The sequence below is a fragment of the Crocodylus porosus genome, unplaced genomic scaffold (assembly GCF_001723895.1).
Source record: "Crocodylus porosus isolate Cpor-Errol unplaced genomic scaffold, CroPor_comp1, whole genome shotgun sequence".
In the NCBI taxonomy this organism is placed as follows: domain Eukaryota; kingdom Metazoa; phylum Chordata; order Crocodylia; family Crocodylidae; genus Crocodylus; species Crocodylus porosus.
In genome coordinates this window covers 92,428,472-92,453,359 of record NW_017728906.1, presented here as the reverse complement: position 1 = coordinate 92,453,359, position 24,888 = coordinate 92,428,472, and the positions used below count along the sequence as shown (strand labels likewise).

Sequence of the window (24,888 nt, the reverse complement as noted above, 5' to 3'; positions counted from 1 at the left end):
CTTTCTTGTATGCCTCAGTAAAGATGTCAATGATTGCCTGAAGGTTGACTATTCAGTGAGCACACACTACAGCATCATCGGTGTATTGGAGCTCAATGACTGAGGTCAGGGTGGTTTTGTTTTTGGGTCAGAGTCAGCTGAGATTAAACAATTTATCACCCATTTGGTAGTTTAGTTCCACTCTGGCTGGAAGCTTGTTGGTGGTCAGATGTAGCATCACAGCATGGGATATCGAGAAGTGTGTTGGAGCAATGACAGCCTTGCTTAACTTCCATTTTAACCTAGAAGGAATCTGTGATAGATCCATTACTGACAACCACAGCTCACATACCATCATGGAGCAGGCAGAGAATGGTGACAAATTTTGGTGGGCATCCATACTTCAGAAGGATCCTCCACAACACTTCTCAGCTGACATAATCAAAAGCTTTTATGAGGTCAAAGAAGGCCACATAGAGAGGCTTATGTTGTCTCCGGCATTTCTCCTGCAGCTAGTGAGCTATGAAGATTATATCAGTTGTGCGTGTCCTAAACCCACACAGATTTCAGGTGGAGCTCTTTAGCAAGCGGAAGGAGATGGTTCAGGAGGGTTCTCACAATGATCTTCTCTGTGGTGGACAGCAAGGTAATCCTTCTGTAGTTTCCACAGTTGTTTTCTTTCTTACAGACTGTAACAATCATGGCATCTCTGAGGTCTTTTAGATTTCCTAATCATTCCTAAGGACAACATCCTTAAGATGAGGGCATGAAGTGGTGATGTGAGCTCCTTGGCTCCTCGTTTGAAGATTTAAGTGGGGATTCCATCTACTTCATGTGCCTTGTTGTTTTTCATCTGCTTGATGGCTTTCCTTACATCGTCAAAGGTTGAAGGGGTTCTGATTCTGATCATCTCTGACTGGGTGTTGCAGGATGGAGCTGAAACACTCTCATCAACAGCAGAGTCTCAACTGAGATGATCTTCAGAATGCTCCTTCCAGTGGGCATTGATGGCTCCCCTTTCCTTGATCAGGTTTTCTCCATCCTCAGGTCTCAAGGGGGTTAGCCCCCAGGTGCTTGGACCATCAGTGGCTTTGGTGACACTGAAGAAAACATGCTTATCATGCATTTCAGCAAGATGTTGAACCTTCTTATCTTTGTCTTCCCATTATTTGTTCTTCATATTGCAGGTCCTCCTCTGGACCTCTCCCTTGGCTTGTTTCAGATTCAATTTCTTTTGCTTGGAGTTGGTGTTGTTTTATTAATCACAGGCGTCCTTGTGCCTGTGATCAATCAACTCTTGGATCTCCTGGGCATTCTCATCAAAACAGTCTTGATGTTTTCTGGTAGAGAATCCAAGCGTCTCTTCACAGGCGTTGATGATAGTAGCTTTGAGGGCACCCCACATCCTGCTAATATTCTCCCATTGCTACTGGGTCACCAAAGGGCTTGAAGAATATGCTGGAAAAGCTGTTTTCATGGAAGATGCCTGTGCATGACTTCCTTTACTGTGGAGAAGCTGCTGTACATCAGCTTTCACATGGCTCTTGACAGAACAGGACCTTGATCTAATGGCAAGGAGACCAAGGTATCTGGAGGTATCACTCAGCTGCAGCCTTCATCTGCCATCACAGCCACTGAAATACTAACATCTTCATCCACCTGCTCTCTATTGAGGGCTTGTAGTGCCATGACTCGGGACGGGGCAGACTTATTACAATGGCGACCTATACTCAGCATGTCACAGCACCATCAAAGAATATATGTGGCTTTTAAGGAGGAAAACCACTGCCATCTGCTAATTTCATCACATCCTGGTGGTGCTGCCATTGCTTAGTCTGCAACTATTTATTTGTCAGAGTTACCCTACTTATTTCACAGCTAACCTTTCCCGAAGGCTGTTTCACTATCTGCCACCTGTGGATGTGCTGGGTAGTAGTAGAGCTCTGCCCCATAGATCACACAGTTAACTGGTTAATAGTGCAATAAATTTAGACCAGCCATACATGCAAAGTAATAATCACACCATAAAAAAATCCAGCTGTAAAAAGAGCCAACCAGCTACAAAGTTAGTACTTGAAAATGTGTAACAACTCTATAGTTGCTTTCTATTCAGATTTAAATTTCAATATGTAGCAGAGCTCTTATAGAACTAACTAAACCAGAGATGCATAGTATAAGTAGTGGGCTTACTTCATCCAAGGCAGTCAGATAGTAATCCTGTTGCTTACAACGGCTTATGCTATGCATCTCTGATTTAGTTAGTCTATAAAGTGCAAATCTACCCTGCCGTCTGCCTTACTTCAGACTAACACAGCTGTCTTAGTTGGAACATATCTTTTAAACTGTACACAGTTTTATAATTGTTATGACTGATAACAACTGTCTGTTACTATGAAGTCTGGGCAATAACTGTTTCATCCCACTCTTGCATCTTGGATCATATGAGAAAAATGTAATAGAACAATGTTTAGCTATGGTTCCAGACCTCATAAGACAGAGTCCTTCGATGTTTTGTTGCTAGAATTTCCAAATGGATTTAGCTATCTACACTGAAGAATCAACCGCTCATTAGGTTCTTTTTTTCATGTGGAGATCTTTAAAAGTGACCAACAAGCACATACGGGGTGCATCTATATGTTCATTAATGCACTTTAGGTAATATGCATTAAATCTAGTACCCTCCATTGTGAGGTACTAGAAAAATGTGTATTATCTTATTTTAATGTGCATTATCTAAAGAGCATGTTTTTTTTGTGATGCTTTGATGTGTATTAAAATAGGCTAATGTGCATTAAAGCTCATGTGTAGATGCATTGTTTTAAAAAATCCATTCCCTTTTAGAAATCTATGCTCAATATTCTGAAACTGACAACACATTTCTAATCAAATTCACCCTACTTAATTTAAAACTATACCTTTGATATAAAGGTGATCAGGAGCACTGTTGAAATTCTTGGGCTTCCACAATTTTGGAAACAAAACTGAACATTGTGAGCATTTTTACATGTGCAATTGCTGCAGCACCAGGCATTTTTAAAAGTGCCCGGCGCTGCATTGCTTGCAGTTGTATAAGCAGCAAAATGTGCATTGGTGCTGAGAAAATCGTGGTGGCGCACTTCTGAACTAACACACATAGAAGATGTTTTAGTTCAAAAGCGCGCTGTTGCCATTTTTTGCGTGCAGATGTGTGTTTCACTGCTTATACAACTACACATGGTGCAGCGCAGTTTGTATTTGCATGCAGAGCAGACTTGATTAAATCGAGCCTATTCTGAAGCAGTGGATCTCTGGCGCATTGTGGGACAAACAGGTACGCCAATAAATGCCCTGTGTTTTTATTTCCTGGGTAAACAGGTGAAAAGTAACAAGCACCACAAGCAATTTTAAGAACAATTTAAAGGACCTTCTTGTTCCTCATACTCATGTAACATTTGGGCTGTTGGTCTGAACAAATGGGCAAGAAACGAGAGAAAAGCGTTCTGAGATCAAACTCATTTCCAGGAGAATTGGCTGAAGAGACTTATTATTCTTCCCTTTTTGTGGTAGATTTGAATTAGAATCTATTTCAGCTTTGCTTGGGAGTGTGGGTGTGAATATCTTTCTGGCACATGAGGATGGGAATGAACAATTCCAATTCTTTTCCCTTTGGAAAGAATCGGACAACTATTTGTTGAGCAGTGATAACATGCTCAGAGACAGCAAAGAGCAAGCTGGCAGTTACCTCACTGGGGTACTGCATGTCCATTTGAATGCGCACACCCCATACATAGAGATTTTTTTTCTTTTGATAAAAAGTAGACTAAGCCAACAAAACAAAAAGCACAGTAAAGACAAACAAACTCCACTGATCAGCCAAGCAATTGTTCTGGGAAAGAATCAAACTAAGGGAGTCCAAGAGAGGTTTGTTAAAAAAAAAGGTAAAGCGTGACAATTATGTGACAGGGTGGGGAAATTAAACCGCTGAAGTTGACTCCTTAAACTTGAGAACAATTTACTTGTATGCTACTGAAGCAGTGCTTAGAAAAATGTATTTTGACTTCTTACTCACTTGCAATAAGGTCTTAGGAATTTGTGCACTGAATATTAAGTGAATTCCAGAAGTCAGAGCCTTTGCCTACAAGTAAAAGGCACTTTTATTCTCTATGTTCAGCAACTTCCTTGTTTTCTTTTAAGGAGTTCTACACTATTAAGCAGTATATGACAAATGTTGGTTTAACATTGGTACTTCAGAATTACAGAACAAAGAAAAAATCTTTCCCAAGATAAGTCAGATATGTCTGTAGCTATGGAGGAAGGAGATGCTGTCAGGCAGGTAACTACAGGAAAGTACCATCTGCCCCTACCATCTTACCTGCATGAACTATTACCATCAACTTTCTTTACTGTTAGTTTAAGAGTCCTTTACAACAGCAGCCAGCAGGCCGAACAAGAAAAGACAGAAAAAAAATCAGACAGGAGCAAAAGAAAGACAGAGGCAGAAAGGTCATGTTTATGAGAGGGGGCAAAGTTACAAATCATACATTTATTTTCAAAAGCAAAAGAATGATAATGTACAGACTTAAAATGGAGAAGCTGACTTCTAGGGATACTACTTTGTCACACATGTGATATGAGCTGTTTGGATCAACCAGAAGTGGTAGTCACCCTTCAACATTTAATAGTAGTCAGCAATTCAATTACAAACCTAATCTTATTTATTTTTTAGTGATGGGAGTCACAACATTAACTTTATTTTAAATGAAGGATTTGGTTCATATTTATCCAGCACTAACCATGGTAATTAAATTCCACTGATGCTTTTGCACACAGATTTTATAACACATACGAAATTAAAATATTAACACACATGAAAGGACGTTAACATAAGCTAGCAGCCACAAAGGCAAAGGTAGCAATACAACAATGGAGTCAGGGGGTCAGAGAAGAACTAGTGCCTCACAATGGCATTAAAAAAGCAGAAATAGAAATATTTCTGATCTGGAGATATTCTTACCCTTCTTTAAGAAGTATGGGTTGCTCTATACTCTTGTGGTCTCTCCTTCCAGAAGAAGAAATCAAATCTAGGAACTTGAAAATGGACAAAGTGTGCACATAAAGTAATTCAGCAACACAAGCCAGAATTTATTGTTTCATACACATATTATTGTGATAGCATTAAAAAAAGACTACAGCACATAATGTGGGAATCTGCAAAGGTTTCCTGGCCTGCAAACTAAAAACAACAAATGGAAGAATGTTCCTAACCGCAAAATGTACACACATGTACTCTTATCTCTTCTTTATGCTTTTGCTTGATTACTCACCATCCTTTATTTCCTCTTGGACCAGACTGTGCTCAGTACAGGGTTGCAAGGAACACAGAATGTGCACATATATTAATATCTACGCTACAGCAAACTGACTTTTATACACCGATTTTTAGGAACACCAATTCTAACAGTTACTACATAAAGTTTATGATTCTAAATATCAGCTTGAATAACCTAATAAAAGAGTCTATGGATTGACTTATATTTACTTACATTCTTTACTGCATCTGCATATTTTTGTTCATTAAAATAGTCATAAAAAATAGCCATGTAGGACTCCTTGAAGCTGGCCTGAAACGGAACCAACAGTCAATACATCATATGGTACTATCTATAACCACAGTGCCAACAGCAGAAGAAATTAAGACTGAAACAATCACCATTTTTCACTATATTCAAAAAGAAAAAGAGCCTGAAGCTACTCTCAGGCTGTTTGGATGCACACCCTGTACTTCCCAGGAACCTCTTAGGCCAGTGGTTTTCAATCTTTTTTCATTTGCAGACCCCCTAAAAAACTTGGAATGGAGGTGTGGAACCCTTTGAAATGTAAGTGTGGGTATTCACATATTTTTTTTTATTGTCATCTTTCACAGACCATAGGTTGAAGATCACCATCTTAGACAAAAGTAAGCTATACTACTGCAAAAGTCCAAGTTAGCATTCCAAACACTGACTCAATTCACTCTATTCGCTATTTGCATTCTGTATAAGCTTCAAATCTTCTTTCTGTTCATGTTCCCAAAATAAACAGGCAAAACTACCAGAAACCCTGGAATCTGACAGGCTCAAGGGATTTGTAAACCTCTAAAATACTCATAAAAGGTTGCTCAGTGAATCCAGACTAGTGAGGAATGACTGAAAAGACATCACCTGATAACTATTTGATTTCTAGTGGAGAGATGTCCATAGCAAAACCACCATCCACTATCACCACTAACTGGCATAACTGGATAGACATACAAAGTACACTAGCTTTCAGCATTAGTGATGGTTTCTTGAGCTTAGAATTTAAATATACCACTGAGGCTGTGTGGAAAATCCTGCAGAACAACTACTTAGTGCTATACCTCGTTTTCCAAGGGCTAATAACCTTAAACACTACATTTTCCCCAAAAATATTTGAAGCAAAGGCTTAGAATAAGACTCTGCTCTAGGAATATATAACTTATTTTTATTAACACATAGTTCATATGAAGATAATTTTAAGTTTTTGCCATCAGTAGGTTTTAACAAGTAGGTTAAGTCATGTCTAGGCCACGGGTGCTCAACCTCCGGCATCCGGGCTAAATGCCACCTGTGGAGCTCTGGTGTCTGGCCTGTGGGGCTCTCTAAGGGTCAAGAAAGTTGGCAGCTGGGAATGATGGTAATTAATATTGTGAACCCTATCCACTGCCCAAATCCCAAGCCTCACACAGTGGGTTGGAACCTGCCCAGCAAAGCCACGCTGCCTTCCCTGCCGTGCCTGGTTGGGACCACACCTCTTCCCTTCTCCCCCACCCTGGGCCCTAAGAGCCTGGATTGGGCCTGGCTGTTCCTGTCCCTCTGCACATGGGGAGATGGGTCCCTACAGCACCCACTCCAGCAATCAGATTGGATCCACCAGGCGGAAACCTGCCCATTAAAGGACTGGGTACTGCCCATCCAGGCCACTAGCCAATAAAGTCAAGCACCACTGCTCTAGCCTTACTGAATACCAGCTTGTTCAAGTTCAGCCCTATACAATCACTCCAACTGTTTAATTGCAACAATGATGCAACCACCTGTTTAAAAGGGGAAAAAAAAGGAAATGAATATAGACTTTCATCAAATTAACCCTAACTCAGAGAGAAACTGAAACACTTACAGATTTAGATTTGGATAAACTGCCCAGTGTTTGTATGGTCTTAGAAATGAGCGTCAAAGTCCTAGAGGTCTGAGGATCCTACAAAGGGGAGAATAGAGGTATTTAAGACAAAGGACACAAAAAAACCCCACACTCATCGGATAGTCTCTATTCCTCTTAAATAAATATTAACATAAATTGAAAGATGTGCCAATGCACACTCTTCGTATCATACTGATGCTCACAGCCCTTGGTTATTCTGAAGAGCTGATCAGTTTCCATACCTCAAAGTGAACATTTAGAACCAATTGCTTTTTACGAACAGTAAAAATTAAGGATTCTGAGATTTCATTTGCAAACCATCTCAGAATGCTTTTGAAATAATCCAATATATTGGAGGGCAGAGGTCATTAGATGTGTGAGTCAGGCAGAACGTGTGGTATGGTAGCACCTTTAGAGACTAATGGGTTCAGAGAAGCATGAGTTTTCATAGGGAACCTACTTTGGTAAATGCTACTCTCTAAGGTGCCACCCAGTACTGCCCAATTCAATATTGATGTAAGACAACTGAAAATAGAGCAGGAGCTACCCTCTCATCAGCAGCTGAGAATGAATTGGGCATACCATAGACTATGCTTAAATTAAGAGGAGGAGTCTGGCCACAGGGCTGTGTGCTTATATCCAGCCCATGTGGAAACTGATGCAACTTATTAAATGGAGGGGGAGAGTTGCACATATAAATAAAATGTACTTCATTTTTAAGGCAACTAACATGGTGAAACCCCTGTTTTGGTGCAAACAAGCAAAGAATGAAGCAGTACAATGTCAGCCTGTGTAGCACTTGACAGAATGGTGGCCCCTTCATTTCACACATGAATCTTTTGCTTGCCAGAGCTCAACACCAGCAAAAAACCACAAATCTTGCATATGTTACAGGACCCTGAACCTGCTGGCAAACAGGAAGAAGCTAAACAGTACCTAAGGGCTAGTTTATACTAAGGAGCATCTTTCAAAGTAGGCTCCCAAACAACATAAGCTAAGCCACAAAAACCTCACTCTTCCACTGGTGTATCTGTGTCCACATAGTGAAGTTGCCAGTGGGTGCGTCTACACATGCACCTGACTTCATAGTTGTTACTGAGCAGTCATTTAGTACGTGCTTTAGCTTGTCTTAGTACTAAATGATGATGTAGTAACTGGCATTACTGGGCAGTCCCAGGGTGCACAGGTCATTTCTGACCCTACTGCACAGTAGCTGTGCAGTAGCATCAGCATCACGGTTCATGTCCGCTGATGCTATGTCACCATAGCAATGAGCTATGTTGCCATAACTCATTACTACAGCGATGTAGTGTCTTGTGTAGATGCACCCAGTAAAGCTAAGTTGGCTAGGGCACGTGATAAAACCATACCCCCTAGCCAATGCCATCTTTGTTGTATAGACATGGCCTAAAACAAGAGCCTTTACCGGAGCTAAACTACAGAAATTACCCCCATAAGAGATGAGAATGACCACAGGGCTCACCACATTCAAAACTAAACAAAAACCTCATTTCAAACTCCATTCTAAGCTTTTTACATACCCAGCCACCCAACATAATCTACTCATATGCAAAACAAATATATAACAAACTTCTAGACTATATCAAGCTGTTCCTCCTGAAGGCTGTAAATAAGTAATTAATAGAATACATGGCAGAGGCTCTTCCTATGGCAGATGGTCTACATAAATACCTAGATAAGTAAATACAGTACTTACTGGATGGTGTGGTGTAAGTTGAAAGAGATTTGGGGAAAGAATTGCAGGAGCAAAGAACCTCAGGAAAATAAAGCTGCTAACAGCTGTGTACCTTACATCTAGGTCACCTATAACAGAGACAATCCCACTCATTATCTCAATAGATACTTTACAGAGAACTTTCAGTGCTAATGTCGGAAATGCTTTCAGATAGTGTGTAGATATCTATTTATTCATAAATTATGGGATAATCAGATAAAGGAGGACACTTGGAGCCAAATATCAGCTGTTGGTAAAGCAATGAAAAAAAACCAAGATGAAGGCTACCTCCCTATATGAGAATGCAGGATTTATGACATGGATTGTCTACGGAAAACTAGTCTCCTTGTGCAGGAAAGTCATATTGAAATGTGATATCTGAATTAATCAGCCAAAGTATATGGATAATTTTCATAGATCATAAGCAGCTCAGTGCAGAGACTGCCTCTCAATAATAATGTGGGGCACTTAGCACAAACCTAAGAATAGTGCACTGAACGGATAAAGAGCATAATATGGTAATCAATGAAATGTTGAGATTCTTCTATTCTGAAAGTGACTATGTAAAAATAGCATACTTATGCAAAGGATGTGCTCTTTGTACACATGCAGTCAAATTTGTCTACTTTAACAGAAAAAAATAAAGGGGTTTGGCTTTATGTTGTGTTTGTTCCTGCAGAGGGAAGAGAGTAGAATAGATTCTATTTCTTTTTGTGTCTCATCAACAAAATGTACTGAGCTACAGCTGTACAAATCTACTGTTGGGTTTGTACTGATGTCAGGACTTTAAAATTTGGCCTTTATTATAGGTTCATGTAGAAATAGAAAAGAATGCAGCTGAAGCGTCAGATTTTATGAGTTTCCAGAACTAGCTGTTTCAAAATTATTTGTCCCTGAAAAAAGCTGCTACACATGTAGCATCTCTACTTGCCATTTTACCACATCATGTTTCAGACCAGAACAACACTGACGGAAGATCTGGTACATCATTAAAAGTCTTGCTATTTGTACATTGAGGAAAATACCTTATGGCTGCACACACCCTAAATGGCATCAGGTGTGAAATGTATTTTTAATTACTTCCACCCGTGACAGTAAATAACAATTCTTGAAAATCATCTAAAGTAAAGTTTGAAAAGCTAGACTGAAACTCACCTTGAAAACGTTTGGCAGCTGATTCTCTCAGTGAAAAGAAAATATCACACATCACCGTAGGACAGCTCACACCAGATTTCGTAATAACAGTAAAAATGCGGTCAACATACTGCCTCAGATTTTCCTGAAACAGTGAACATGTGCATTAAACTGATTTTTTTACATGAATTGTTTTCCTTCCACAAAAAGCAAGGCTACTTCATTTTCCTAGTGGCATATGCATTTTTTTTGGTAACAGAAGACAGACCAATCTGCAGTGGATACCCTCCTTGAACAGGCATACCACAAAGCAGAGGGCTGAAAGTACCGTGTTATTACTACCCGCAAATATGGATATCAAGTAAAACTGTATTCTGAAAAGCATGTAATTTTATTTTACAAAATCATAATTATCTTGCTGGAACCATTGGTTAAGGAGTCCATTCTTCTACTGTTACACTGCACATCCATTTAGTCAAGTGGTATACCAACAAGCTATGTACTTCTTTGTTTGTTTTACATTTTATAAATATCACATCTCAGAATATCACAACTGCTATAACAGCCATAGGAGAAGCACTCACATCACAGCCCTGTCAGATTCTAACAGATCTGCAAATCCTACTAAATACCCATCATCTCAGAAAGGACACAAGAGGAGGGGGAAAAAAAAGATTTCAGCACTGTATCTTATAGCTAACCATGGAGCTCATATACAATACAGTCACATGCATTTCTATCAGATTAAAAGTGTCCAGTGTTAACCAAAGTATGAAAGCCTCCCTTGCACCTCCAAATGTGTGAGGACCCCAGTAAGAAAGAACATCAACTATCACAAGCCTACCCTGTTATTTTCCAAATTTTCACCATCTTTTAATTTCACAGGATCAATTTCACAAGGCTTATGGACCTGGCAGATCTAAAATAAAACACATAATCAACAATTAATATACTAGTTCTCCTCTGAAGGTAAAAATCTTGTAACAGATGATTTAAAAAGGTAGTTATCTTGGATAAAGAGCAGTATCCAAACTTTATATTAGATTTTTTTTTCTTCTGGTAAAACTTCATATGTAAGCTATTTATTATTTTTAATTTTTCCAAACTCTTCCATTATATTTTTTCTGCAATATTTTTCTACATCTAACATGAAGGAGGTTTTTTCTTCAACCCCTCCCAATTAATTTAAGAAAACACATCATGCACCAAAGAGAAAGTATTGTAAAACTACTCTTAGGGAAAATATTTCTTGATGTGACATCACAGTTAACAGCTGAACTAAGTGCTAAATCATTCACAAGGAAGTATGTGGTCCAAATAGTTGTTTAATTACAGCAATGGAAGAAACTGCAATACTGGACTGAAGAGATAATAGCACACTGCCACACTGCAAGCTGTCACATATGCAGTAATCTAGGATTAATCGTATTCATTTAAAAACTACAGGATGACAAGTGTTCTTCATGGATTTCAGGCTACTTTCTGATGTGAAGTTCTGACTTTTGTAGGTTTTTATTTTTTTTCCCCCCAGAACATAAGCAGTAGGTTTTATAAGACAGGAAACTTGTTTTTAGACCTAGTTAAAACGAATTTTTTTTGTCTGTCTTTAAAGCTAGTCGAGTGTTCCTGAACTGGGTGAATCACTGGATAAGTAAATGTTGCAAGGCTTTCATGTAAATACATGAACACTAGCTGGACAAAGCACTTTTAAAATGGCAAGAAGCAAACAATACCTACTCCTAGAAGGCCTGTGAGGCTGAAATTTTATCAAACAATCTTTCTTACTCTTACCTCATCTATAATTGGCTTTAGCGTAACTTGAAGATAATGCATCCCTGCCAGCTTCATTGTCTCATCAATGCACTTGGAAGTTAATGAATTTCCTCTGAAAATGGTGTTTGGGTCTCTGGAAAGGAACAATTTTCTATAATTTAGTCTTTCTCTAACAAAATAACCAGTGTATGGAAATAAAAGCAGTAATGAAAGGTGATTAAAAGCTGGGGGGCGGTGTTAATGAGCAAGTGTATATTCTTTTGACGGTAGCCCAAGCACTGCCATTAAATGCATTATGTTTGGTGTAATCCCACATTGGAACAGGGGAGGGAGGAGTGGAAGCAATCAACATGAGATTGTCAAGGACAGAAGATTTTGTCAACAATTCCTTATTTGTATTAAGATAGTTTGAAAAAGCTATATTGTACTACACATACACATGTAAAAACACAGACCCTGCCCAAAGGGTCTTATAATTCAAATGAAAAAAAAATGCGCATGGGGGAAGAATATCTGTGTTGTCATGCACTACCTGCCAGCTTTTCCCACACAAAAGTATTTGTGGGGCTAGGGAATAATCAGTCTGAATGATGTAAGTGACCTGTTCTAGCTGAACTACACTTATCCTATGATTTGCCTATTGTCTGCTACATATACCATAATTCCCATGGGGGTGGGACCTTATGACTCATTTAGAATCCCATTCCCTTTCATAAAAATCATTGATGAAGTTTCCTTTACATGTCTGGATACATAAAAAGAGCGGAGGATTGGCTATGTTTGTTAAACCTAGTTGCACAGCTGTAGTACACTGGTTTGTGCACCAGGTCAAAAGACAAGCATCTTCACCTTTTAAATCAATCGTACTGTTAAAAAGATGATTAAGAAACACTTTCTGGACATGGGAGAAAGCAATTGTTACATTAAATCAATATTTACATAGACAACTACATTTGTCTTTTGGGGCTGCTTTCTACACCTTCCCTCTGTGGCGTACCTCTTCTACTTTGTGGAGGCCCTATTACAACCCTTTTGATATACTGCTTGTAACACTGATATACAGCCTGGTCACCTGGGGTTGAATCATGAACAGTGAAGGAAGCCACAAATACCACTCCCAAACCTGTGAACAATTTTTGTGGGGCTCTTTGCTCAACTGTTTTTTTTCCAACAAGACTTGTCAACCCTCCCAAGTCACAGGTTTTTATTATACACAGAAACTAGAACATTCCCCCTAAAAAAAGAAAGAAAAAGTAATAATACAGTAGTTCACAACCCTATGTGCATTCAAACAATTCAGCAAGAAACCACTAAAACTTCCACTTCAAAAGCATGATTTTCATTCTGTTGTTTCTCATGTTTCTTTTTTTGCAGTTGGATTTCTGAGAATGCAAATAATTTCAGGTCAATTTTCTGCTCTCTATTATTTGCAAAGGCAATTTAAACCAGTTATATATTTGCACTTCTAACTACTTCTTCTGCATCTAAATTACTTAAACGATACCCGCCTGTGACATGCAAAATAGGGCCTGTAGTCTCTTGCTTACTCTCTCACACACAATAACACGTCTATTCAGTTCTGATACATTACTGTAATAGCAACAATTTACAGAAAGGAAGTTTATGATGAGCTACTTTTCCAACTTCATTGCTCCGGGGGGTGGGGTAGTTGTTAGTTTTGAAAATGAATGCTCCGCCTGCCTCTTGAACAGGTAAATGATATATGGAGAAAAGCAAACTTCCTCAGTGTCCATACATTGGTACCTCAAACTCACCCACAGCTTGGAAGGACTATACCTACAGGAGAGAGAGTATTTCAGTCTCTGGCTTCTCTGAAATGTCTGCTCACTCAAAATCTTAACTTTGTACTGTCTGTGGTGATTGCTACCTTAAATCAGAATCCCCAAGGCAATGGATCAAGACCATCTGCTGTACAGACAAAAGCAACCATCAAAGGGCTATAACTTCCTCTCAGAGGCTAGAGATAGAAATTACACATAAACAGGTAGAAGTGATCAGAAATCGGTTCAAATCTGTAACACAACAGAAGTTCAGTGCACATAAACCACTTTCAAACTGGCAAAAACCAGTTTAAGATAAACTTGCATGGATGCAGTATCGGACTTCATTGATTTAGATTAAATTGGTTTACTGAACTTCTGTCCCAGATCCCTTTCAGATTCAAGTGAGCTCACAGTCTCCCAGCATCCCATGATGCTTTGCACCTCCCCTGCAAGCCCCTCCGCTCCCTTGCAGGATGGGCAGGCTAGCCTTGATCCAACCTGTCTGCTCCAGCCCAGCAGGGAGGCATGCTCTAGTATCCTGTTACTTCTGGCTTGGGCCAATGCTGGCAGATGGCTGCATTTCTGGAATCAAAAGTTAATATGTGTTCACTTGCTTATCGGTTCAATCTATGCAGCTCAGACTAACCTGCAAAGATTGAACTGATTCAGCTTTGGTCTTTCTGACCATCTGTACTTAGCTATAATCTACACGGTCTGGATATGACATACTACCATGAAAATCTAGCAGCAAACCATTATTCAAGATAGGAATTCAGAAGGGACTGGTAAAAAAGAGTGAACCTATTTTCCACAAGTGTCACAATCAACTTAGTTCTTTGCTGCTCAGTCTTCCATTTGGAAAAATGAATGTCCCAAGATGCCTTAAATTTCAGTATCCATATGATTAGAGAGAAAATGGCCTTTGTTCCTCATACAAAGTTCAGCAAATACTTTTATTCTGAAAGAGACGGTTCTTTAAAATCCTGCAAAGCTGAACTGATTTCACATGAACTACTGAGAACACTGTAGGGTCATTGGGTAGATGTGATATCTTTTATTAGACCAGCTAAATAGTTGGAAAAATTGTTCTTTGCATGCTTTTGGGCACAAACGCCCTCCTTTAGGCATAGGAAAAGTCTGCTGGTGTTTGTGTACTTTCTTGGGTAGAATAGAAACCAAAATGCAAAATACAGGTCTGTGGAAATGTAAATGCGTGTCAGTGAGGTTCAAAGGGAATGGGAAACAATAAGTGTGAAAAGGCATTTGAAGGGAGGGAGAGGGAAAGGGGAGAAGGTGATAAAATGTAGCAGGTAAAATGCATACAGGTTACCTGGGTTTATCAGATTGCAGACAGGTTATAATGTGCCCACAGTGTGCCACAAGCACCAAAAGACTTTCCTTATGCCTGAAGAAGGGTGTTCGTGCCTGAAAGCTTGCAAAGAACAATTTGTCCAACTATTTAGTTGGTCTAATAAAAGGCATTGCATCTACCCAAAGAACCTTGTCTGCCTATGTCTTTAGACCAGCACAGCTACAACCAACAACTCTGAGAACACTGCAGGATTTCAGAATTATTATTATTGCCAAGTCAGGGACCAAGACCTCAAAAGGTGAGATGCTGTACATGCACAGGACAAAATGATGTATAGAGCCTACAAGCTAAAACCAAGTGACCTAACAGATATCCAGTTTTTTTCATATGCATCATGGAAAAGGAAAGTTCTAAGAAGCAGCATGAGGTACCTTTACAGGAAGTTCTAGTGACACTTTAACTCACCTGGTTCTTCAAGGCAGGAATCATCTTTTTGTTACAGCTGCACATAGTTATACCAAGTGCCCCAGGTTCTTGACTAGGGCCTTTAACTACTACTACAATCCAAATAATAAATAATGATAGTATTTAAAATGGTTTTATAACCAGAATGAAATTCTGGCAACAAGTACTATTTTATTATGTGCAGGAAATATTAATATGCCATTTGTTTGTACTTACTGAGTCCTCTTCACTTCAGCATTTGCAATTGCACTGATGAAAGGTACTATTCTGCCATAGTGTAAAAAAAGCCTGACCAAAGGTATGGCTGCTTCCTGTTTTTCTCTGCAAACTTCACCCAACACATGTGCAGCAGATGCTGAAACAGGCTGAACAATGGAGAAAAAACAAAAACTTTGTGATGTGTTTCTATAACTACCGCCCCTTATTGACAAACTTCCTTTTTCACAAACTCCTTAATAGAGCCATACATATTAATGGCAGCAACCAGTTACATAAATATATCTGAGAGAGGACTACATGTTAATTTTCAGTTACTTTTTGTTGTAAGTTTTGATCACAAGAGGGCAGCAATTTAAAAATGATTACAATACAGTCCTTTTTTTCCTCTATCTCTATTGTTAGTTCATTTCCCTATCACAGCTGCTTGTGAAATGCTAAGGATAAAAATCTAAATCTTTGTCTACATTTAAGTGCTGTCAAATGAAATAGAGTTTTCTCTCGGAAAAGATGAGCTAGTATAACTGCTAAAAGTATTTTGGACCATTTGAACAGACATACGGCCGAGTCCATTCAACATTTTAGAATTAGTATGAAAAAACCCACACAAAATAAGAATTCCTACCTATACGCAAGCATGCTCCTTCACAGTTAATGAAACTAGTCATTTGAACCCAAGCTTATCTTGCCTTTTCAAATGTAGAATTAGAAAAGCTCATAATCACTGCTACTACTGGGTGTGTCTTTACTTACCATCAGTGCATGGAGATAATGATCTTTTTCTGTCTGGACCAAAAACAAGTATGAAAACTACACAGCTTCGAATCTCTTGTGGCAAAACAAGCAGTGAGAACTTTGTAAGTTCACTTATGATACCCACAATTGTAAAATGAGAAATATTTATGGGTCTTTGAGGGCAAATAGGTAAAATAGCATGCAGCAATGAGCAAAATTTACCTCAACATCTGCAGATTTTAACAGGAGGTCTCTAAGTGGGTTGTAATAGTCTGAGGAAAACACATGATCTTCAGTGTAAACCACATTTAACCTTAAAGAACCAAGGTCATCAGTTTTCAGTGACTTGTTGCCATTGTCTCTGGGCTGCAGAAAATACCTGACAGACAAAATAAAAAGTTTCTCTTGAAACAGAAAATATATGTTTAAATGCTATAAATGTATATACATACACATAACATATACAAAATGTATTGTAGAGAACACACATGGCATTCCTAAACGTAGTGACTTTCTGAAGTTCTGAATTAGGTTTTCCACAAAGATCCCCAGGTCATTTTACATGCTGTAACAGAGAAAGATCTGATCACAACGTTTCACAGACAATATTACATCTGATACAGCAATAAAACTAAGTCTCTGCTGCTGAGTACAGTACATAACATCATTAAATTCAGTACATTAAAATTCTCACCTGGTTTATGTACATGTATACAATCCTAAGCCAAAATTTCAAATCATACCATCAGAACTATGCCTTATGTGTTTCTGTCCTGATAGTTTGGCTTGAACTGAAAATTTTGGCTTGGGCGTTTGTTTTTTTTGAAACCAGAAGAAAATATGTACACAAATTAAATTTTGTTGTATTGCAATAGTAATTTTGTAGCACACAGACAGCACATGCTTTACTAGAAACAGTTCAGTTTCTATTCTCCATAAAGTAAAGCAAATATAAAGTACCATGCTTCATATGAGCTGGATTGCCGGAGGAATTTTAAAGGAAGTCTCAGTTCTCCTAGGAACTCATCTCCAAACTTCAAGTTACTGGCATTCCAAAGATCAACTCTGTTATAAAACAAAATCAATAATTAAGAACCTCATATCCTGAAACTAAGGGGAAAAACAGCTGTTACCCATTTCATATAGATACGTATTTTTCCCAACAACTCTCAGGAGACTAAAAATAATTCTAAAACCCATTACACCCATTTCCAAGGAGCCAAAGATGACCTTAGACTTCTGGAGTCTGTTAATTCATCACCATGAAAATCAATACATAGTGACCTACAATAGCTTTTCCTCATCCATTTTGCTTACATCAAGTATTACACTTGCAAAAGCAGAAGAGGCTTCTAGTTCACAGGTGTAGCCTCACCTTGCCAAGGTGTCAGAAACCATAGCTCTGGAATCAAGCTCCAAAATCAGACTACTGATTTCTTTGCACCCGAGGCACATTTTTGGTGTTTTTAACTGGCTTACCCTAGTTTAAATACACTATGTACTTGACCTGGCATTTATTCAGACTCAGGTTTTGGACCTTAAAAAAGAAAAAAGGTATCCATACGAGCCACTATAAATGCCCTGCAAAGATATGTGAATCTCCCACTGGATATAAGAGTTAAATCCAATGTCAAAATGCTCATCCTGAAATATAGGCAAGCACCTAGTTAGCAACCTGTTATGTCAGTAGTTACCAGACATTTGTTAATTTAAACTGTAAGCTAGGAGTACTCAACCTTTGGCCTGCTGCCTTGTGTCATTTGGCCTGGAAATTTGGCAGCGGGGGAGCAGTAGCACTCCCACTGCCAACTTTTGACCCATGGGGAGTCCTGGGCCCTGTGCACTGGATCTGGCACCTGATCCCAGCACATAGGGTTGAGCAGGGGCAGCACAAGGACCTGGTGGCCAATCCTGGCATGCTGGGGAAAGAGTGGGCAGTGCCCTTTAGAGGTCCCAGTCCCAGGCCCCCAGCCTGGTGCACAGGGGTGAGGCTAGGCCTCCAAGGACCAATTCTGGTGAACTGGGGCAAGAAGGGGTGATGCAGGACCCCCTAGGACTAAATCCTACCACATTCAGGGGGGGAAGAGGAGGTGCCAGGCCCCTGGATACCAATTCTGACATCAGGGGCAGTGCTGGGGCCCATGCACGAGTCCCTCCCCACTCACTGGCCTGCAGGGCCAAAAGGTTGGGACCCTAAACAGTTGGGACTCCTGTGCTTTTAGTTTCATCACGGATATCAATTTCAATAACTTTACCATTTTAGCAGATATATGTTGATATTTCAATGTAAGAAGGTGACAGAGCCTACATGTGTAAACACATCAAGCATGGTGCCATCCGCAAGCCTTCAAGCTGTTGATATCAGCGTTTACAAGTAGCATCAATAATCCCCAACCATAAGCTTGAAAAAGTGAGTGGAATAGAGTACAAATACAACAGCATTGCCCACCTTGAAAAGCAAACCTCGCTTAGTGAGATTAAACCAACCAGTAAGCCATGGATAGTCACACAATGAATCATCAGAAGCCTATACATCTTTCATGTCTATTTCCTTATCTTTGAGGAAACATTTGTCTGCATTTCCCCAAACCTAGAAGAATGTGCTTCATTTTTGGTAAACTCTGGTATAAGAGAAAAACAATACATTAAATATGTGGGGAAAGCAGATTTTAATTAATGAGGAGGTAGAAATTTAAATTTCCGCTGGATGTTGCCAAGGCACAGAAATGATGGGACTGGACCATTCTGGCATTCTAGCTCCAACAGGAACCAGTACTAGACTCAGATTATAAAACCGGAAGCCGCAGTAACAGGTGTCATAGACAAATATCCACCACCTTTCATATGAGGGAAGGTTTCTTCTTGGTATTCGGAAGTTTGTGGTTGGAACATCTTGAAGTATAAGGGCCAATATTCCTTTAAAAGGTTTATCCTAGCTAGCATCATGCCTTTATGTCTCACACTCCATGTATTTATTTTTTATTAGCAGTTAACCATCCTTTCCCTCCGCAAGCTCTTCTGGAGCAGTTACTAGCTTTTGAGTGCCTACTAGAGTTCGCTGACATTTTCCTAATTCAATATTTTGAGAAAATTGTTGACAGTGTGTGGGGAAAAATAAAAAAAATTAACCTAATTTTTTTTCCTCCTCTCACTTCTTGAGCAAGTTTACTCTTGGCACAATGGGCCTCTGAATGAGCTCAGCACGACTACAGTGGCATCATTAAATACTAATACAAAATGGCCAAAAACAAGTTAAGAAAGGGACTTATTCAGCTTTGCAGGGGCTAATTCACTGTTTATACATGGTCCAAAACTTGATTTTACAAATTATTTGCTGTAACTGACTTTTCCTTTTGTTCCTATTCTATGTGAATGCTAGGAAAATGCTTTCCACTACTAAAACTTTCAAATATGGTACACCACACATGTTTTTATGGGGAAAGCAGGCACTAAATGTAGTTGCTGCAGATTAGCTTGCTCAAAACTGAGGAGATCCTGCAAGCGTGGATGTCCAACAGTAAAACTAAACAGTCAACAAGCCTTAATTTTAGCACATGCAACAATTGTAAACTTTGCCTTTGGACATGTGCCTGGAGAATGAAAGATACTTTACACACAACAATCAAAGAAATTGACTCTACATGCTTCACATTTATTGGCTCAATGTTTAAAAAACACAACAACACATCAAGTAACAGCTTAAATTTTGCACTGCATTTTGAGGGCCACACTTCTACAAGAATGTCCCTTTCTTCAGAGTGAAAATACGAGGTGTGTGGGTGAAATCATATGTGAAAAGAACATCTGGTACTAATGTAATTATATACCCTAGTCGGCAACTTCCTACACCCACTCTAAATTAGAACTTTTTCATATAGTTAGAAATAATATATAGCAGGAACTCAAATTCACAGCAGGAACTCAAATTCAGACAGAGACCACAGAAGGGAAGATTTCACAAAATGTTTAGGTAAATGTAAGCTACATGATTCAGGGTATGCTGACAGAAGACATCAATGGCAAACTAAACCAAGGACTGGAGAGACTCAAGGGGGTGTGAAGGAGAGACTAAAACAAAAGCATTCTGTCCTGCAAGGGGAAAAAAACGAAAGAAGTTTGCCCAACCAGAACTAACCCTTTATCTGCTTTCATTATTTTTTTAAATGTTGATTTTTTTGCCAGATGTTTCATAAATCTCTCCACACAGTATTTTTTCCTCAGAGCTTATGAATGGTCATATGTTGGTCTTAGGAACAGTAAAAAGAATCTTTTTAACCACTGTCACAGAGACAATATTAATGCAAACACACATTTGTTCAGAAATCATGCTAAAGTAAAAACTACATACATTATATGCAGCATAGTCATATGAAACAAAGGTCACTAAAAATAAAGTAATATACAGAACAATGCAATGATACACACAGGGTCAGATTAACACATAGACGTTACAGGCTGAAGACTTGAGACCCAGCTTCTGGAGTCATAGGGCACGTCCACATGTGTAGGCATGTTTGCTTGCAGCAGCTCAAATAGGAATGGCACAAATTTGAGCCAGGGATTTTTGCCTCAGCACACATGCCCAGACATGCACTTTGGTGTGGGGCATGTTAGGTCACTTGGGGCAAAATAATCCTGCCCAGATCCTTCCAGATCTGCAGGCAGGGGGAGCTAGAGCTTGGGACCAACACCTGTGCTGGCCCCAGTAGTATAAAAACCTGCTCTGGCAAGCAGCTCAGGGCTACTTGCTCTCAGAGGCTTCCCGGGGGTCTCCTGCCCCTTCTGCAGGCAGAGGAAGACCCTGACACACATGACAACCTCCTCCTGGCCCTGACCAAGTGGGCCCTGTATATGACCAGGAAGGAGGCTCTGGCCAGGAAGGTGCCTGGGGACAGCAGGGCTGCTTTCCTCTCACTTGGCCGTGCATGTTTCTGGGCAGAGCACCAATGCGCAGTGTCCACTGGTTCCTTGGATGACTGGTGGGTGCGGCCCAGTGGGCTCTGCTCCGTGTCCCCCTCTGGAGAACTTATTTTCACATTTTTACCCTCTGACCCCCACGTCACTCTTATCCTGTTTTTTCCCTTAGTTGTCCCACAAAATCAGTTGTTCCTTTCATCCATTAGCCCCCATGGAAAGGGGCTACTAGTTAGTTGGGTGAGCCTTAGAGCCCGTGATCAGTGAATGGACAAATATACAGGAGTTTCTGGAGCCTGGCCAATTGGTATTTGGGGACACTAGCCCCTTGTGCCAGCTGGACTGCTGAAGCAGCCCTAACCGAGAGTTCCCTGCACCCTCAACCCACTGCAGCAGTCTGCCGGGGGGGCTGCTGCCTGGCTATGACCTGCTGCCACCTGTGACAGCATGCAGCCCCAAGAATTGGATGGGGACTGCATGGCCACAGCAGAGGCATCTGTACCTCTCGGCCAGATGCCACTGGCTGCACAGTTGGCCTTTGTGTGTCACTACTGCTATGTGTGCCGCCGCTCTGCCATCTAGGCAGCTATTGCCCGGAAGATGTTCTCAGTGTGGTGGCCTTCTTTGAACTGTCAAAGAATGTCCTCCTGGCCCCAAGTGGCCAAGAGGTCAGCCACCTCCAGCTGGGTTCTGGGTGCCAGCGCTGAGCAGGCTTCTCTGCCTGTGTCCTGCCACTTGCCTCACTAGCAGGAATTCTGGTGTCCCCCCGCAAAATCCCATTCTTCCACAATTAAAACAAAAGACCATTATATATGAAAGAGAGGTAGGGGGAATCACTCAGGTGGGCAATGTTTTATTGATACAGGTACAATTTTAAAGCAATTTGGAAGCCTATCAGCGTCTCTGTCATCATAACAAAATACACGCTAAATGTTTTGATGTTTGCTTTTGTTCATCATAGAACAGTTAGAGCTCCCCCTGACCCCTTCACTAACCAGGACGTGGAGACAGCTGCCCCTGTAACCACAGCTCCTGCCAGCAGGTCTGATCCTGTCTGGCAGCTGGGCATAATGGGTGTAAAGCGGGGGATGTGGGGTTTGCAGGACAGGTGTGGGAACGGGTGGGGGGGGAATGTGGGGTGCCTGGGGTGTGCAAGTAGGTGTGAGGGATTGTGGGGGGGACTGCTCAAGAGAGGTGGGTCCCTGACCCAACAGGACATGGCCCCCCCCACAAAACACATGGACTACCCTCTCCCAAAGGGCCAGTCCCCCCTGCAGGGCCCATAGCTTCCTCTCCCACCAAGCCAGGGCCCTCCCCTGCAGGACCCAAAGCTTCCCCTGCTATGGCCCCAATCCCCTTACATAGCCCACAGCTCACCGGGAGCAGCAGCAGCAGTCAAGGTGTTCAGGGCCTCCTGGTACAGCCCCCCCTGTGCAGTGCAGGGCAGTGTGGCTCAGCCCCAGTGGCCTGGCACCCAGTGCTGCCTGTGCCACATTCATAGATTCATAGAATATAGGCTGGAAGGGACCTCGGAATATCATTGGGTCCAGCTCCCCTGCACCAAGCAGGAAAGAGAACTGGGGTCAAGTGACCACTGCAAGATGACCACCCGGTCTCCTCTTAAAGATCACTAGGGTAGGCAATTGCACCACCTCTGGAGGGAGTTTATTCCAGTCTGGACACCCTAGCTGTGAAGTTTTTCCTAATGCTGAGCCTGAAATGGTCTTCCATGAGTTTGTGACAACTACTCCTGCTTTCCCCAAGGGTGTCCTGGTAAACAGTTGTTCACTGAGCCCTCGATGTAGTGGTAAGCTGCTAGCAAGTCCCCTCTTAGCCTTCTTTTGTTCAGGCTGAAGAGTCCCAGGTCCCTCAGCCTTACTGCATATGGCTTGCTGTGCAAATCTCTAATAATATGGGTGGCCCTTCTCCAGACTCTTGAGCTTTTCCATGTCCTCGCTGAAGTGCAGTGCCCAGAACTGGACACAGTATCTATTTGTGGTCTCTCAAATGCCGAGCAGAGCAGAAGAATGACTTCCTTGTTTTTGCTGGAGATGCATTTACTGATGCATGCCAGAGTATTTTTTGCCCTGCTAGCTACAGCATCCCACTGCCAGCTCATGTTTATACTGTGGTCAATTATTACCCCCAGGTCTCTTTCACTCATAGTGCTGGTCAGAGTGGTGCATTGCCAAGCCTGTAAGTGTGTATGGGATTGTTCGTCCCCAGGTGGAGCACTTTATATTTCTGGATGTTAAACCTTACCTGGTTCCGATCTGCACAACCTGCCAGCCTGTCTAGGTCCGCCTGTATCTGCAGCCTATCTTCAAAAACGATCGTGCTTCCCCGTAACTTGGTGTTGTCCATGAACTTGGCCAGTGAGCTCTTCACTCCCACATCCAGATCATTGATGAAGATGTTAAAAAACACTGGACCAAGTACCAGCACCAGAGGGACACCTCTAGCCACTTCTTACCAAGACGACACAGATCTCACATTGCGCGGGCCCAGCCTGGCCTGGTGCTATGCACCTTAAGGCAGCCCTGGGCCACTCAGGCTGTCACCTGGGGCCCTGCACCTCTTGCAGGGACTGGGTGTCATGCTTGGCTGGTTCCTGCCTCTAGCATCAGTGCTGCTGGACCCACAGTGTGCAAGGGGAGAAAGTGCGCAGCGGAACTCAGCCCTGCCCTGCTTTTTTCAGAGACTGCTTTTTTCTTCTGTGTCTTATTTCGATACCTGGATATCCAGGGATCAAATTTTGAGCCTGCACTGCAAATATCCAACACGGGGAACATTTTTTTGGTTCCTGGCATGCGTCTTGTGGTGTCTCAAATTCCTTTAGAAGGATAGAAGGCATTTTTATATATAAAAGCACCCCAGCACTGTGACACTTACAGTTGTAAAGTGGTGAAATGTGTGCCAGCACTGAGAAAATGGCAGTTGTGTGCTTTTGAACTAAAACACAGAGGTGCTTTATTTCAAAAGTGCGCCGCCACCATTATCTGTGCACTGATGTGCATTTCACCGCCTATACAACTGCACGTGGCGCAGCACAGTTTGCCTCAGCTCATGTGTGGCGCAGACTCAATTAATGAAGACTGCTCTGAAACAGCAGATCTCTGGCGCGTCACAGGACAGAAAAGTATGCGTATAAATGCCCACAAAGACTAGAGAATCTTAGTTTTTACTCAAAGTATGTTTCTAGCCTTCATGGTTGCAAGTAAATGTGGCTGGAACATTATCAAGGCAGCAGGATCTGCTTGGATTTGAGAAAGTCTGCAACAGCAGTATACATGTCACAACTGCCAAGTATATCTTACTGGGTTAAGAATTTTAACACCAGTGAAGGGGCCTCTAGGAATATCATCCCAAAACAGAATTTGTGAGCTAGCACCCAGTGGTTAGGGTGCTAAGCTGGGATACATGAAATACCTTTTTAACTGCCAGTACTACTGCAGACTTCTTGTAAGACAAGGGACCTGAGCACTTGGCCCTTCTGTGCTTGGCCTCTCTATCTGTAAAAAGGGGGTAACAACACTTTACCTCACAGAGTATTGTAAGATTAAATACAGTGATGACTGGGTACCCCTCCAATGTAATGGTAAATGGGTACATTTGTGCACAGGGGAGACTATATCAGACAGCAAAGAGTGTAGCAGGCCTGGCCCACC

At 41.2% G+C, this 24,888-nt stretch overlaps 1 protein-coding gene across 2 annotated transcripts in view; it reads right to left on the bottom strand.

The window, feature by feature from the left end:
• Positions 1-24,888, bottom strand: part of RASA3 (RAS p21 protein activator 3) — a 198,070-nt gene that overhangs the window by 12,581 nt on the left and 160,601 nt on the right. For both annotated transcript variants that reach the window (XM_019529614.1, XM_019529615.1), the window contains exons 9-18: positions 17,267-17,371; positions 16,529-16,685; positions 15,572-15,720; positions 11,813-11,927; positions 10,866-10,940; positions 10,043-10,166; positions 8,870-8,976; positions 7,132-7,209; positions 5,502-5,579; positions 4,973-5,046 (exon numbers count right to left, since the gene is read on the bottom strand). In XM_019529614.1, the coding sequence (XP_019385159.1) occupies positions 4,973-5,046; positions 5,502-5,579; positions 7,132-7,209; positions 8,870-8,976; positions 10,043-10,166; positions 10,866-10,940; positions 11,813-11,927; positions 15,572-15,720; positions 16,529-16,685; positions 17,267-17,371 (1,062 nt within the window). The remainder of the gene's footprint in view (positions 1-4,972; positions 5,047-5,501; positions 5,580-7,131; positions 7,210-8,869; positions 8,977-10,042; positions 10,167-10,865; positions 10,941-11,812; positions 11,928-15,571; positions 15,721-16,528; positions 16,686-17,266; positions 17,372-24,888) is intronic.